Consider the following 15,684-nt stretch of genomic DNA (forward strand, 5'->3'; position numbering starts at 1 on the left):
AAAAAGGGCCACCAAGTTTAAAAGAAATTCTCCTCTGTGTTAACTCCACCTTAAGTTATCACAGAGGACAAAGTCAACACTACTTTGTTGTTTATTGTTTGTACAGTGTAGATAGTGCCTATCCACCAGCCAAACGCTCCTACGCTTGTATGATGCCATTAGCACCAACACAAGCTCAGATGCATGTGTACGCCCCTTTATCCATCCACACAGCACTCCATCGTACAATACTGGACCACAGCTAAGGAAGCCCACCTATTTCTTGTCCATCTCAACTCCACGTTCTCATTAACTATTGGGATGCTGTAGTGTTTTAGGTGGAAATTAAAACAAGCTGTAGCCAAACAAAACAAAAGATAATGCCCCACACTGGTGGGGTTTTGAAAATGTAAAAAATAAAAGCTGACCTATATTTTGCAAGTTTTAGAACTCATACCAATGGGATTTCTGAAAGGCTTGGCCCCACAAATATTTACTTCTGATACAGGTGACCTGCTATGAGCGAGTCCAGCAGGAACAACATTACTCATAGTAAGCACGACACCTAAATACATGAATTTGAAGGGTCATGCCATAAATGATAATTAAATTGTATGACTCTGCCCCTTCAACTTACGGATCAAAATTCAGAGTAAAGACCTCTGGGGACAGTAATGGCTAAGAAAAGGCTGCCAGGTATTTTGGTTCAAAAGGATATGGGAGCTGTATTTTTTTTTTCTTTTAAACAGACATATAAAAACGTTTGAAGACAGATCTTTAAAGGATGTTTCACTTCTCCAATCTTGGTATTACATCTGGTTAGGACACTGAAATTTTAAAAAGACGATACTGCACATAAACAGTTTCTGGAGTTCGTAACTCCCACCCTCCCTCAACAAAACCCAACTCAGATCAGTAGGGAAGGGGTTGGCTTCTTGCCCGGCCATGCCTCCTTTGCGTATTTCTTCTTCTTGGGTTCATTCACAGCTTCAGGATTAAAGACAGCAGGGTTTGGAGCTGGGTTCATGTTAACTGTTGAGGGCACAACAGGAGTCAAGTCCACATCTGGGGCAAGATTGGGGTAGGGCATTGGCAGACCACCAATGAGTGCTGTCCCATGGACGCCATGCGATTGGGAACCTGCCTCATTGTGAGTTGGGGGTAAACCACCATATAATCCTCCACTGTAAATTGCATACGTCGTGATGCAGAATCATCTGTGGTCAATGAGCCTGGATTCTCCAACCGTTTTTTCTGTAGATGGAAGTATTTAAAGGATTATTCAAAATACATGAAACAAGCAAGCTATTTAAACTGCATGCCAATGTCATTTTCCCCAAAAAGGCACACAGACCAGCCTCATATAAAGTGGTTACAGACCACATCCCAGTCTTTGTCCCAGAAGATTTCCTCTGGGTTTCCTTGAAAACCACTTAATAAACTCTTAAAGGTGCACAATGCAGGAAGGGATGACAGAAGTTGAAGCTCAGGTTTAACTTAAATCAGGTCTGAGCACCTCTTTACCTCCTGTACATGCTTGCAAGTCTTGAGCTTGTCCTGAATGCAAGACCAAGTAGGTCTTTAGTCAGTAACACCGACCCTCCTTCCCGCCACAGTAAGAAACCGCAACTTCTAGAACACTTGAGTGATTTTGTCTAGCTCTTGATCATTTGAATCTTCTCCTGCAGTCTGGAGTTTATGTAGAATTATCCTTTTCCACATACATTATTTAGTGTATACCAGCAAAAAGTGAAATTGCTATTACACTGTTACTTAGCTACCCTGAAGTTTTGCAAACCTTCCCTACTCCTAGCATATTCAAATCAAACATAGCACTGGCAACACACTCATCTTGGAGCAAAGTCTAAATCCTGCTAGTTCTAGTAGACAACCTTATGAAATCTTTAACACTTAAGAGTATTTAAACAAACAACCTCTTATTTTTACTTTTTATTTTCCACACTTCCCACAATTTTAACTGATGCCTAGAACTACCATACTGAATTTCTGGAAAGTGTTTCTTTTTGGGAGGCAAAAACATTGCCATTGATCCCATGTGTTATTAAAGAAAAGAGCTAAAGCTGGATTTGAAGGGAAATGGTCAAATCTGCTAAAAAAAGACAATTGTGAAACATGAACATGACTTTTGCTTAACAATAAAACACTTCCCACCACAGAACATTATGTTTCTAAGGTGTAATTCATAAAGCAAGTTCATCAATGTAATGTATTAATTAGAAAGTTGGGAGTTATTCTGTACCTTAACAGGGACTACTGCTGTCTGTACCATGTTCCTGAAACGCCCAACAGAAGGGTCCACATCCTCTGTAAAGGCAAAACCAGTGAGGCTTTCAGTAAGAATACAGGAAAAGATAGAACATCTGTCAGGTGAAGGAACCTACACGAAGAATCGGCACATGGACCTTCTCTTCTCAAAGCCAGCGCTCTAGTAGCTCTCAGTACAAGCACGGCCAAATAAAGAGAGGAGCTAAGGGGACACCTAGTGGCTTTGTCTCAAGGTGGGCTCATCAGATACTCTGGTAAGAAAGGCTTCCCCGCAAATGGAGAATGGGGAAAAGGGACAGATGGATGGCCAGTGTGCACTGACCAGGGAGACTGAAGTGCTGGGCTGAAAGCTGCTGCTGACAAGGCACTGCACGTGCTCAAAGGCACAATAGCTAGCCCCAGAAGTCCTTGGGGGACCTTGAAGGAGGAGTCAGAAGAAAGTCTGAAAGTCTGAAAAAATTACCTTTTTGTAATGTGAAAGACTGCTGTTTACATTAGGATGTTCTGAGCACTAAATTGCATAACCTTATAAATCAAAATGGTTATTCTGGGTGGTATATGCTGCCAAACGAAACTAGCTCCAGACTATATTTTAAAATGCATACTCATTAATAAGCTACTCTTATTAATAGGAATATTATCCATATAAAATATCATTAATAGGAGTGCCATTAACATAAAACAGCTAAGGGAGAAAAATGACTAATTAGGAATTGGATACATCTTCAGAAGCGTTGTTTTGAATGAGAATGACTTGTTTCAGATATGCAGACAAGTAGCAAAAAACCTCTGACCTTGAGACAAATATCCATTAGGCAACAGGTAAGGAAAGCGTTAAGGGACAGATGAAAACCAAACAAGTTCAGTACCCATTTAGATTCTAAAGAAGGCAAAAAATTTAAAACACTTTCCTCCTTTTGGACCCATGAGATCTTTCCAACATCTGACAGAATTTTGAAGAATGAAGCTGAGTGATATCCCTGTCCTGCACAAATCATGCAGTTATTTTACAGGTAGAAGAGAAGAAACAGAGAGAGGTCAAAGACTTAAGCGAGACATGTAGCAGCTTCTCTGAAATAGCAGATCCCAAATATTGACTGCCAAATTTCTGTTCTCCTTATCCATATGCAGCCATGAGGAATCCCTATGAGAATACTAGAAAGAGGGCCTTACAGGCATCAACTAAAGATTAAAGCAAACTACTTACCCGGATTGATGATTTCATCATCATCACTGAATGTCACTCTGGAGTTCTTTCGTTTTCTCTTTGGTCTCTGAATATCCAAGTTCCCTTCCTCAATGGTTAGCGTGGAAATTCTCTTGTTGTGGGCTGTATTAAACTCTGTCAGGTTCTAATGACAAATTTGGAGACGAAATAGTCTGATTTAATCATGTGATCATGCATATCAAAAGACCAGAGCACACTGTTTAGCTTCAAGTTTAGACCCCTAGGAAGAAAGAGTGCTCCAGTGCTGCACAGGTTGCCCAGAGAGGTTGTGGAGTCTCTGTCTGCAGATATTTAGAACTTGACTGAGCACGTTCCTGGGCAACCTGCTCTAGCTGACCCCACTTGAGCAGGGGGGCTGGACTAGATGATCCCGAGAAGTCCCTTCCAACCTCAACAATCCTGTGAATGCCACACACACTGCTTTCTCCCTCATCACTAGCTAACTGTAGGAAACAGGGCAGCATTCACTGTTATCTGGCAAGGGGGAACAGTGTGGGAAATCACCCCTCACCTGGGGTAATGGAGAGCACGTACCCTCTGCAAGCCTTTGTGAGAAGACCATTGGAATAGTAGGATTATTAGGTCACTGATTCTGGGAAGCAGCATGATCAGAGGCTTATCATGGCAGAACAAGATGGTTTGTGTGTATCTGCCAGCAGAAGACACCTCAGACTATCTTCAAGGCCAAGAAATTAAGCACCTGAACCTAAGCAAACAAGTGGGAAATGCTATCTGTTTAGCTGGAAATGCCATCTTGGTACAATGTGCCATTGTACTCACGTCAAGTTCTGTCTCCTCCTCTGGCAGGCCCAGCAAGCCCTTGAGCTCTTCATCTTCACCGCCCATTTTCTCATCTCCTTTAACTGCTGATGGCAGTGTCTGGGGCTTCTCTCGCAGAGTATATGCCCGTGTAGAAGCGCCAAATGAAACCGTGGAGTCGATGGGTATCTGTTGGGGTTTGTGAGGTTCCAAACGGATATGACCCAAGAATGTGCCATGTGCTGAGAACATCAAAATGCAAAGTAGTCTGTTAGTCATCAGCTTGGGCTCACAGTATTCGAGTTCAAGTCTTGAGAAGTTCAGAAACTGTACATGGTTGCTCCAAGATACAAGTCACTGAGGTACTGCTGAAAACGTTAGCTATGTACATTTTACCTACCATCTCACAAGCTAAGACAACACATATCAGAAGTCCTCAAAAAGTCATGCAAATAAATGATAAACACCATTTACTTTCTGGATTCTTGTATGTCCCAACGTACCATGTCTGGAATCATTCCCTCAGTGGAAAAAACAGTATGTCAGGTTTTAGATCTTGGGAAACGACCCTCAGAAGAGAAAGCTTCATTAAAATTGTGAAGGGAAGGCCAAGACACTTTCCTCCTCTCCCTTAGCCTCTTAAGAGTCTAGAAATGTTTTAAACACCAAGTGAAGCAGATGTAAGCTGACTGGAGCAAACATTCCTTTGCTTCTAACCCTTGCCAATCTTTCACTAGGATGCTAATTCAGATTATAGTCATCTATCCACACAGTGCAAACAACAACAAAAAAAGCAAAAAGTGTCTCAAATGTTTAAGCACTGAAGTATCATACTTCTACCTCGTTAAATGTCACACTACTTACTGCTGTTTAGATCTATGAGGAAAACCCTCTTGAGATGTTTGTGATAGACCAAGGCAGCATGGACCCGAGAGCAAGACTGGTGGTCAATGGTAAAATCGCACAGATCAGGATTTCTCCCAAAGAGATAGTATTTCTTCTCATCAATTATGAGTTTCTGAGGTAGAATATCAAACAGAGAAGCATATTAGACTCCTATAATCTTTTGGATCTTCCTGAAAAAATTCAAGAACATGAATAAACAGAGCAAATTCAAAACAAGCATCAACATCTAATCAGTATTTCAGTTTTGTCTGACGCTGTTCAATACAGAAACTCAAATCTTCTCTCTGTAAAATCAGAACAGCTGAATATGGAAGAGTCCCAGTTATTCCCTTCTTTAACAGCCAATAAAAGACAGCCTGGGAAGGACAATAACTCTTCAAAGCACGAGACTGTCTCATACAAGAGATTCTCTCTCACATCTGCTCCCAATGATTTTTACACATTCCTCGAGGCAGATGACCTTGGGCCTTGTCTAAGCCAGGAATCTATGCTAAATGATCTCCAGTCCGATAAAGAACATCGAAATTATATTTCTGTATAGAAATGGACAAACAGGAGATGTCAGACCTTTATAATAAAGATGTAAAGCTATACTGAATATGTATGGTGATATGAATCCACACTAGCCTATTCAAGCCATTAATTTTAGGCATTTCTTCTTAATTCATCCTAGATCTAATCTCTTCTTCAAACAGGATCTTACATACTGTAGTATCAGTTACATAAACCATCTCTGAAAAGCAAAGGAACATGTTGACACAGTCCTACAGTATACACAGCATATTTCTATTAACAGACAATGTTGTTGAAAGGAACTCCTTGCACCTAAATGCTAAAGTACCTAAGCAGTGCAGCCTTCTTTCTCACTGTATCCCAAGATCTTAACCTAACCTGTGTTTTCCTGCTTCCAGTGCACAAGTCAAAGGCTGGTAATGCATTACAGATTTGTTAACAGATGGCTTCTCCTGCTTTTTGAAACATTTACCAAAGCCCACACAACGTTTCAACAGCATGATCAAATGAATGCTGATGATACATTTTTCTATCAGAAAAAACCAGATCTTAGTTCAGGAAAGCATTGCTTTCATGAGATGGTCTGAGCTGAATTAACATTTTGCCTGCTAGAGCACAAGGATTTCTCCCCTCTCCCTCCTTCCATTCCCAGCTATACAATCCCCTCCCCAATTGCACTACCACACATCTGAGCAAAGTTTTCAGCTTGCAAAGCATTTTTTGCTGCGTTAGTCTACTACTGTTTTAGTGGACTGAATCAGTTTGCCTTCAGTCAAATGTGTATCCCAGCTGGCTCTAGTGAAGCAATGGATTATATGCACTAGGACTGTGTGATGAGGAAGGACCTCCCTTCCTGGCAGCAGCATTCATGTCAATCAGTTTGCTCCTCAGTTTTGCCAGCTATATAAATCACATGCTCAGCTAAAGTATCAGAGTAGTTACAGGTAGTTGGTTTGAGGTTTTTTTGAGCTATCAGAAAGACTGACACAATGAGCACCTAGACAGTTACTTATTCTGTAGCACTACCAAGTCATACAGAAAATAAGGAGTCAGCTTGGAATAAGACATAGTATTTATATTCCTCTGACTTATCTGCAAGCATAAAAATCACATGGACCTCATTTTCTACTACAAATCACCTTGCAAAGTTACATCTATTTACCTGCCCACCAATTATGAACTTCAAGGCTTTTAGCACTGCTGCATTCTGAATGATTTTTTTCAGATTTCCCCCCCCCTAGATGTGTTCCACATTTTCTAGGTTGGATTTCTCCTTGTTCTGCTGAACATTTGTCAGCCCCCATGCTGCAAGTTCTCATAATCTGGTATTCAGTAATGAGTATTTAATTTATTTCTGTATGTTTATTCTCTCTTTTAGGTCACTAGAAGAATTAATTGAACAACTCAACTCCATACTAGTATACATCACAACGACTTTACAATTAATTGGTCCCTTAAGTAATAATCTGCTAATGTCTTATTCCCAACTACCCAAGGAATACATTTTAAGCACAATTTCATGAGAGCAAATGCTTTGTGAAATCTACTGGCTTACATATTTTGGCCTCCTTTCTTTATTTTAAGAAAGATTTAGGTGACCAAGCTGTGTGCATATCCATCAGCTCCTGACACCCACTACTAAACCAAGTAACTTCTCAACCAACTGGCCAATTTCAACCAGCGCTACAAGATACTAAATTTCAAGAAGTTCTGGGAAAACAGTTAGATAGAATGACAACTTTATCAGTACCCTCAGTGATACACAGGCTGGCAGAAAATCCACAAGAGCGCCAATACTTAAGACTTTAGCTACAAAACAAACAAACAAAAAAAAATCATCTTTGTGAATCGACATCTCACTTGATAAGACAGGAATCACAGCTTAATTAGCAATTCACCTTCAAGTACATTATCTGGTGACAAATGAGGTGCAAATGCAAAATGCAAGTGATTTTTCTCCAATTGGCACATTTAAAACATGCAGGTGTCTCCTCTGAATCTATTTGTGTCTGGTGGGGAATAGCATACCTCGAAGCCTCAGGATAATTCAGATAAAATCCCCAAGAAATCAATATACTGAAACAGTCTACTGGATTCTACTCCCACCTGGCTACTTTATTATCACTTTCTGTCTCTTACAAATGCTGGTTTTCACAAGACCCTCCCCTCAAAATTAATCAGAAAATACAAGCCACTGATAAAGAGCTTAAACTAGTACATGGTTTCCTCAGTCCTTTCTGGTTGAATATTATTTCACTTTTTTTTTTTTTAAATTCCACCTGTAAATAGATCAATCTCCTCCCTGTACATTTTTCATGCTAGCGTACTTTTGTTATGCTTTTCCCTGCAAGCGTTAACATCTATCATTCCATTAGTCTCACTGATATCTTCCCTTAAGATTACAGTTGTTTCATCCAGCTACTGATCTGTGACTACCATAGTGTTTGTTACAATACATCTTTTGAGAAACGCTGGTTAGGTTTTCTGGGGATTCAACTTCATAGCAATAGATTTATGTCCAATATTACGCAGCACCTTACTCATTCCAATCAGTTCAGCACTCTAAGTCTTCCCAAATTCAGTACCTTTGTATTAATGAATTCTATGATTCCACTTTGTAAGAAAGACCAGCACTAACTTTTCCTTTTATTCTTGTGTATTTGAAAAAACATCCCGTGTAAACACAACTCTGATACAAACAAGTGGATCTTCAGAAGCCGATTCATTACTCCACATTTCAATGCTAAGCTCTGCAAGCAGTTATCTCACGATTTCAAGTGCCATAAAAATAGGCCCAACAATTTCTCATTCTTGTCCACAACTGAAACCAGAAGTGTACCATAAGTTTTCATTTGCACCCATTCCACACAAAACAATACCATTCTGACTTTGACAGCATTTAAAGAGATTTTGCAAAGACACAAACGAATTCATAAATTGGAAATATTGCAAGAAATCATCAACAGAGTAAGTAATTTTATTGCCTTTACTTCAAGACAATGTTTCCAAAATTTTCTGTGCCTCTGAGTTATAACCCGGTGTTATCCTTTATACACTGAGCTTAAACACTTCATGGCTTGTTTTAATGTTGCACTTTTCAGACCCAGCAATCACATGGTGTACCTCAGACCTCTGCACAAGACCTGGGATACGGATGGCTCGGTTAGTATCAAGTGCTCAGTAATCCACAAGATTTAAGAATGTTGTTTCTTGGTTACTGCTGTCTACCATAAGACACAAAACTGAAAAACTATTTGCCATACGTACCAAAAAGGGAAACAGATGGATCACAATGCAATGCTGTTAATTTGTTGCACAGTTCCCATACACAGACACAGTACATTGTCTCATGTAACCACCACAGTGGACTTGGAGGACTTAAGTCATCACCTGTATACAGTGTGCAAGGCCACCAAGCAACTATGCAAGCAGGCATGCATGCTACACGGAACAGTCTGCTAGAACTTCCCCACCAAGCCAGCTCTTCTGATTCTTACTTCAGCAGACAGAAGCACGATAGCAAGACCTCTGTGCTACACACGTAGGTGCCTGTGCCTGGTCACCGCTTGCTACAGCAGTCAGCACACCTATTACACACCGAATGACAGGCAAGCTGTACCTCACTGATCTCAGTAACACCGACAGCCAACATCAGATATTCAGGAGGTGAAACACAAACTCTACAGTCATTCTGTAACCTCTGTGTGGTCACATCCTCTACTGAACCTCGGAGTACTTGGATAGTGGACTAGCAACGTCTCTTAACAGTGCTCTGCACAACAGCAAAAAGAACCACTTTTAGGTTATAAGAGAGTTGATGATAGGAAGAGGGAATCAGGATGTTTGTACCACCCACTTTCCCAATGCGGACACAGACCCCAGGCTTACAAAGCCAACTTGGGCCTCCTGTAGGTCCAAAAGCTTTGGGCAGCCCAGCCTCAGAGTCTAACACCACCAGGACGATACTCCTGACTATCAATTTATCAACACTAAACTTGCTCATCCATTGCCAAAACCAATGGTGCATCCTCAGCTTTCATATGGCATTTTGTTGCTTTTTTTTCCGTCCTGACCAGGACTCCCACGATAGACATTTGCCTAGCACCTGAGGATTAATTCAGCGGAGAGCTCCGTATAAACTCTTTCATCCTAAAGCTCTATCTCTGTGCTCAAAAATCCAGAAAAAACACAACAAGAAAAAACTCCTCTCACAGAATAAGTCTCCTAGGTGGGAAGGCTGCATTATGTTTGGCCACCTGCCACATACCAAAAAAACCCAAAGTCACTGCCATTTGGCTTTGCTCACTGAATCTCATTACGTGGCCTGAAAGAAATACTGGAAAACCCAGTGCCAAGTACAATCCTTTGCCCGATGCTGCTGCTAGGCTGGCAGTGAGAAGGCTGAGCTGAGAAGCAGTCCTACTACAGCTCTCTGATCTCCGAAAATGATTCTGAACATGTAACAGTACCATGAGAAGCAGAATACATGGTCCATGGTTTGAGGACAAATGCAAGGGTTTGAAAGCTATAGTGCCTAGAAAGAGCCAGTTAAGGACAGCTCCAACGAAGTCCGAGTAGCAGCTATGAACCAACTCAGCCATGTCTTGTATGAACTAATGAGCTACTCTGAAGATGCAGTAAATGTGTGTTAGTATCTAATTCCTTTCAAATTAAGGCTGAGCAAAGATCTCTTTTAGGCTGGCTTTGCCATTTTCTGTGTCTTTAAATCCAGAGTAAGAGCACTCTCTCAAAACAGTTTGTAAAACCAGCAGTAATGGACTACAAGGAAAAGCCTCATTTTACTCGTTTCTGGCCCGGGAAAACACAAGTTTATTTGTGAGATACCTATTCGTGACATCTCTATCTGCTTTCCTATGCAAAGTATATTCTGGTAACTTAACCAAATTCTAAACAGTAAATCTCTTCTGCTAGACACCAGAAGGAACACTTAATACTGTCTGATGCTCCTGTGGTAGCATACATAAAAAAATAGCCAAGATTTTAAGCTACCTAAATCTTTCTTGATCTAACACTGAGTTCTTAATTTTCCAAGTTTCTGTTCAGAAAATTGGGCTCAACTTTGCAAACTTTTGCTGCCCAGAAACATTTCTCTGTTTCAGTCACCTGCAAGTCAGGAGTCTCTCCACAGCTAAAATACATGCACTGGCTTGGGTCCTCTCTGTCAACCATGTTAAAGAGCCTTTTTTTTTTTTTATTTATTACTTTTAGTGTGATACAAGACAAAATATGAAATAGAGAATGAAGTGGTATGTATCAGACAAACTCCTTTGCTGTAATAAAAATAACTCATTGTATCTGTGCTAATCACAACACTGTTTGCAGATCCAGAATATGGGATGAAAAATCATACTCTATTTCATGCTGTAGGACAGAGCAACAATCCTGTAAAATACAGGATGCCTAGTTAGCTTTACTGTAAAACAAAATTAAAAATAAACCGACCAGACAAGTATCTCAAACAAGCAGTACAAAGTGAAGAGTTTTTACTCTTACTCTTTTGTATTTGAGATTTCTTTCCCCATGTTATTCGAGTTTCTGCTCCTGAAGTTCCTAAAACAAGGTGCCTTCTGGCTGCAGTCTGATACCTCCTATAAAAGTAACTTGTAGGGAACAAAATGTCAACTTTGGTCCAAAATTAAGTTTGGAAGAAATAAGGTTCTGCAAAGTATCGAGTTTCCCTTACAAACATCTTATTTTTTCTCTCTCTTACTAGGACAGGTTTAATATTTAGGAATCGAAGTGTCATTGTTGACATAGCTGAGCACTGCAGTTTTGCATCCCTTCAAACGGTGCATCTAGTTGGAAGATAACTGATGGAAGCACTGCCTAGTACGAGACAGCCTTAGAGTACAGGCAAGGGAAAATTCACTTCATTCTGAAGTTTCAGAGTAAACCAAACTGATTTGAAAATAATGAATATGAAAGAGAAAGGAAATACTTATGAGTAAGTGAGGAAAATGCTGGGAAACGTTCTACTGCTGGTGCCTATGTATACAATACACCAAATACATACAAAACCTATTTTCATACCTCAATGAGTTTGTCTCCTTTGACTACATCCAGATGTAAGCCAGGTGGCGGTTTCCCTGCCCTGGAAAATAAAGAAAGGAAAATATAATATAAAAACATTTAATAAAAAGTTTATTGGTGTTAGAGCTAATACTCTATTAGAACTACAGACCAAACCTACACAAATGTAAGCAGAATTATTTTGGGGAAAATATGAAAATACCATAATTTTCTCTTCCTCTCTGCAGATTCCTTCTGACAACACATAAAACATGATTTTTTGCAATAAGAGTTAAGCTAACAGGACATGAAGCATTTCAAGCTTTATTTCTCCAGGTGAAAAATAGCTAATTTACAAAGTGAACAGAGCAGCTCCTAAGAGAACATGGTATGAGGCCAGGAAAAGGCTAACAACTAGAGAAGGGGACAGGCTGGGACTGTTTGCTTAAGGGCCTGCTCAAGGGCTCTGTTTTCTCATGTTAGCTTCAAAACAGATCTCTACCCTTAGCTGCTGAGCGAAACGGAAACTTCTACCATCCTTCCGCTCTAGGACTGGTAATGGCAAAAAACTTGAAAGGGGCTCCACACACACCTGTAATATTATAAAAATGTTGGCCAATAGCCAGCTTTCCTCCACACTCACCCTATAATCAAACTTTCCTACCAACTCAGGTAACATGGAAGAGACTATAGTATTAGATGGCAGAGGGACCCCTACCCTACGACAGTACAATCCTCTTCCACCAAATTCTCAAACAAACAGCAACTCAGTTCCCCCAGCCCTATCGCTCCATCCCTGCTCACCTCCTGTGAAGCAGATTCACCAGTCAGACAGCATTATTCCCACTTGGGCAAAGGGAGCACAGAGGCACGTGGGACTCGGCAAGGCACAGCAAAACAATGCTAATAGGCGCGAGAACCCATGAGGATTAGCAGCATCAAAAACATATTTGGTATTTACAGTGCTCAAAACCAGGACACCCGTGTGGTATCAATACGCTGCCCTTCTCTAGATAGGATATTTGGCTGTTGACAGCAAATGATCCTTTTCTGCTCAGATGTCTAAAAATCTGCATCTCTAGTACTTCTTCACTGATAATAGCACTGCTGCTTGTCTCCATGACTGGACCAACTTTCTAGGCGACAGCAGTGACCCAGTTCTCAGCTACACTGCTGCCCTTCTGAAGAACTCCTTCCGCAGAGGAGATCACATTCCCATTTACTGCTTTGCTCGCTGCACAGAACAAGCCAAGAGAACAGTGACAATGGGTAGCGACATTCTCAGCATGGATGGAGAAGAAAGAAAGGTCACTTGTAACTGAAGTTGTTTGAGAGGGTTAAATATAGATGTTCATGTTTCTGGGATGTGCCTTACAATTTGAAGGTTTCTTCTGTGTCCCCAGGTCATCTGGTTACTATACACATGCTCTCCTAGATAACTTCATACAAGAACACAGTCCTCTATTATTTCTACTTCATTTCTTTCTCAAGTATTGCACAAGGATTTTTCATTGTTGCTCCAAATCCATTATACTAGCCTGCTCAGATCTCTTTCTGGCCCTTCTTGAACATGCCAGTTGGGACTTTCACAAGTTTTCTTACCAAGCCCTTCTCTAAGATTGTAGATAGTACCATCCTAACAAAGTAAGATGGGTATGGCTGATATTGCTCATCCAAAAGAATGAGAATCAAACAGCAGCAGCAAAAGCAGAGGATGCAAAGCCCCAGGGCAATCTGCTAAAATGGTGACTGCTTCCTAGAAATGGTATTACAGTGGTGTGGGGGAAAGACCAGCAAGTAAAAATGCTCCCAAAGAAGATACACAGTCTGTCTGATGAGTTCTACAAGTGACTTTTCCAGTCACTCCAGTACAGCTATGGGACTGCCTCCTAAGTTTTGCTCTAGGATCACACAGCCAGGCTACACCTGAGTATTGCTGTCTCTTCCTGTGCTCCCCTCAGATCTCAGCTCTCATTTTTCATTGAAAGACAGGTTTCATTCCTGGATTCATGTCCACTTCTCAGTGTTTCCTCTTTCTGCCCCTGAGCACTGGCAAACTTGTTTTTCTCCATTCCACTGAAATTGCCAAGTTCTAGTTACTCTGCGACACAACTTTTGATAATTTTCACAAAGCCTGCCTTACTTTCATCAAACAAAAGCTGCTTCCCCCACCTTTTTTTTTTCTTCCAAATAGGTAAACCTTTCAACAAATGAACTCTACAAGCAAGCCTACTTACTTACTCAGTCTGGCCTCTGCTTTTCTTTTCAGTGGTCTCTTCCTGGATACTCAACGGTCAGACCGTCCTAAAAACATTTTAGCAACATCCTCAACGTACCTGTTAGGTCACAGGAAAGCTCCCAAGTGCTCTAGCACAACTACTCTCCTCCTCTGTAAACTGAATCCTGTCTGATGGTCATCTTTTGCCATATACAATCTCTGATTTTTCATTATCCCCTCTACTTTTAGTTTCACCCTTGCTGTTATTGTACTCTGCTTTTACCTTCACCTTTGTTTTGAACACAGAACAAAAGCCCAGCAGCAGCACAAGATAGTGCCTTCAGCTATGAATTAAGGTGCTTGAAAAATTTATCTATTCTGTGGCACCTTTTGAACTGAGAATCCTTTGTAGACAGTATTTCCCCCATCTACCTATGCCTACAAAACACTGAACACAGTAGGGCTGTAAATACTGATTACAATACCATCAAAACAAACTAAAAAAAAAAAATTTCTGGTACAGAAATTATTTAGTCTGTCCCTTTGGAACAAACTAAATCAATGTTACAGCTTAGGCTGCTGAAGTTAGATACCTGAAAACTTTTAACGAAAAAAGTAGAAAGATCTTCCAGTTCTATATTGAAAACTAATTAGTTCCAGAGTCACCAAAGATCAGAAGTAATGGCTGTATTTGGCAGTATCAACAACCGCCCACATGCTCTGCCCTACCAGACCCCTCACCTCATACATCAAGGAAATAAAACATTGAAAGGAAATCTCTTGCAAAAATCTAGAAGAAAGTTTGTTAGAAAGTTGGTACTGTGCTGTTAAAGGAGAGCAGTTTTTTCCCCTCTTACTTCCAATATTAAAAAAAAGTCCTCTCCCACTAACTAATGTGCTAAAATATCCACTAAATTAGTCTCCCTACACTGTTCTGAAGGATGGAGAATTACTTGAGGCCACAGACTCTCCTCTCCATAGAACACATACAGACAGCAAGGCTTAGCACTGCTCCAAGACAAATGATCTCACATCAGAACTTGGCTCCAGCACAAGTGCTTGCGTTTGAAAGAGAAACAAGAAGCTGCTCTGTACCTTAGATTGCGTATCACAGTCCCCACTGCCTGAACGTCTTCTGCTCCCTTTAGGTCAGCATTCTGCAAGTGACCTTAAAATAAGACCTGTGAATCGACTCATTGTTAATGATCGCTAGTTCAGTAAGTTTAACTGAGACAAAGTATGCTTAGACTGCCTACTGAATCGCCAAAGGCTTACTTGGGAGAAAAGAAGCCTTACAGAGAATTAATGAGGCTGATTGGCAAGGAGAACATGACCATAACAGTATCATTAAATGAATTCTCTGGATCAGAGAAGAGGTGAGAGGACATCCCACACTAGAGATTTTCTTCACTAAGAATGAGTCCAAGGAACTCAAAGAAGTGTCAGAATGAGAAAGTTTTTGAGAATTGAGAAAAAGAAGTAACAAACTGCAAACTCCAGATGGTATTTAGCCAAGCATTTTAAGAGACACAAAATAGAAGTTTTCTACACTTAACAGTTTAGCAATCTATTGCTTAAACTACCCTCACTATCAGATAAATGAAAGTATCAACTGATGATGCCAATTTTAAAGCATATTTCAGGAGTGACGTGGAAACTACATACAGTAAAGTTCTGACTGCGAAACTGGTAGAATAGAAGAGAATATTAAATTTCAGTTGGAAGGGACCTACAAAGATCACCTAGGCCCTCTGCCTGACCACTT

At 40.5% G+C, this 15,684-nt stretch overlaps 1 protein-coding gene across 1 annotated transcript; it reads right to left on the minus strand.

Moving 5' to 3' along the window:
* Nucleotides 1-396: 396 nt before the first annotated feature.
* Nucleotides 397-11,783, minus strand: PPP1R8 (protein phosphatase 1, regulatory subunit 8; the record flags this gene model as incomplete). Its single annotated transcript, XM_009573669.1, is given in 8 exon segments — nucleotides 397-937; nucleotides 940-1,170; nucleotides 1,173-1,233; nucleotides 2,240-2,304; nucleotides 3,473-3,617; nucleotides 4,274-4,494; nucleotides 5,117-5,270; nucleotides 11,723-11,783. Coding segments are annotated over 8 exon segments (1,087 nt in total), but the record flags the coding sequence as incomplete, so codon positions are not given.
* Nucleotides 11,784-15,684: the final 3,901 nt, after the last annotated feature.

The sequence above is a fragment of the Fulmarus glacialis genome, unplaced genomic scaffold (assembly GCF_000690835.1).
Source record: "Fulmarus glacialis isolate BGI_N327 unplaced genomic scaffold, ASM69083v1 scaffold46962, whole genome shotgun sequence".
NCBI lineage: Eukaryota > Metazoa > Chordata > Aves > Procellariiformes > Procellariidae > Fulmarus > Fulmarus glacialis.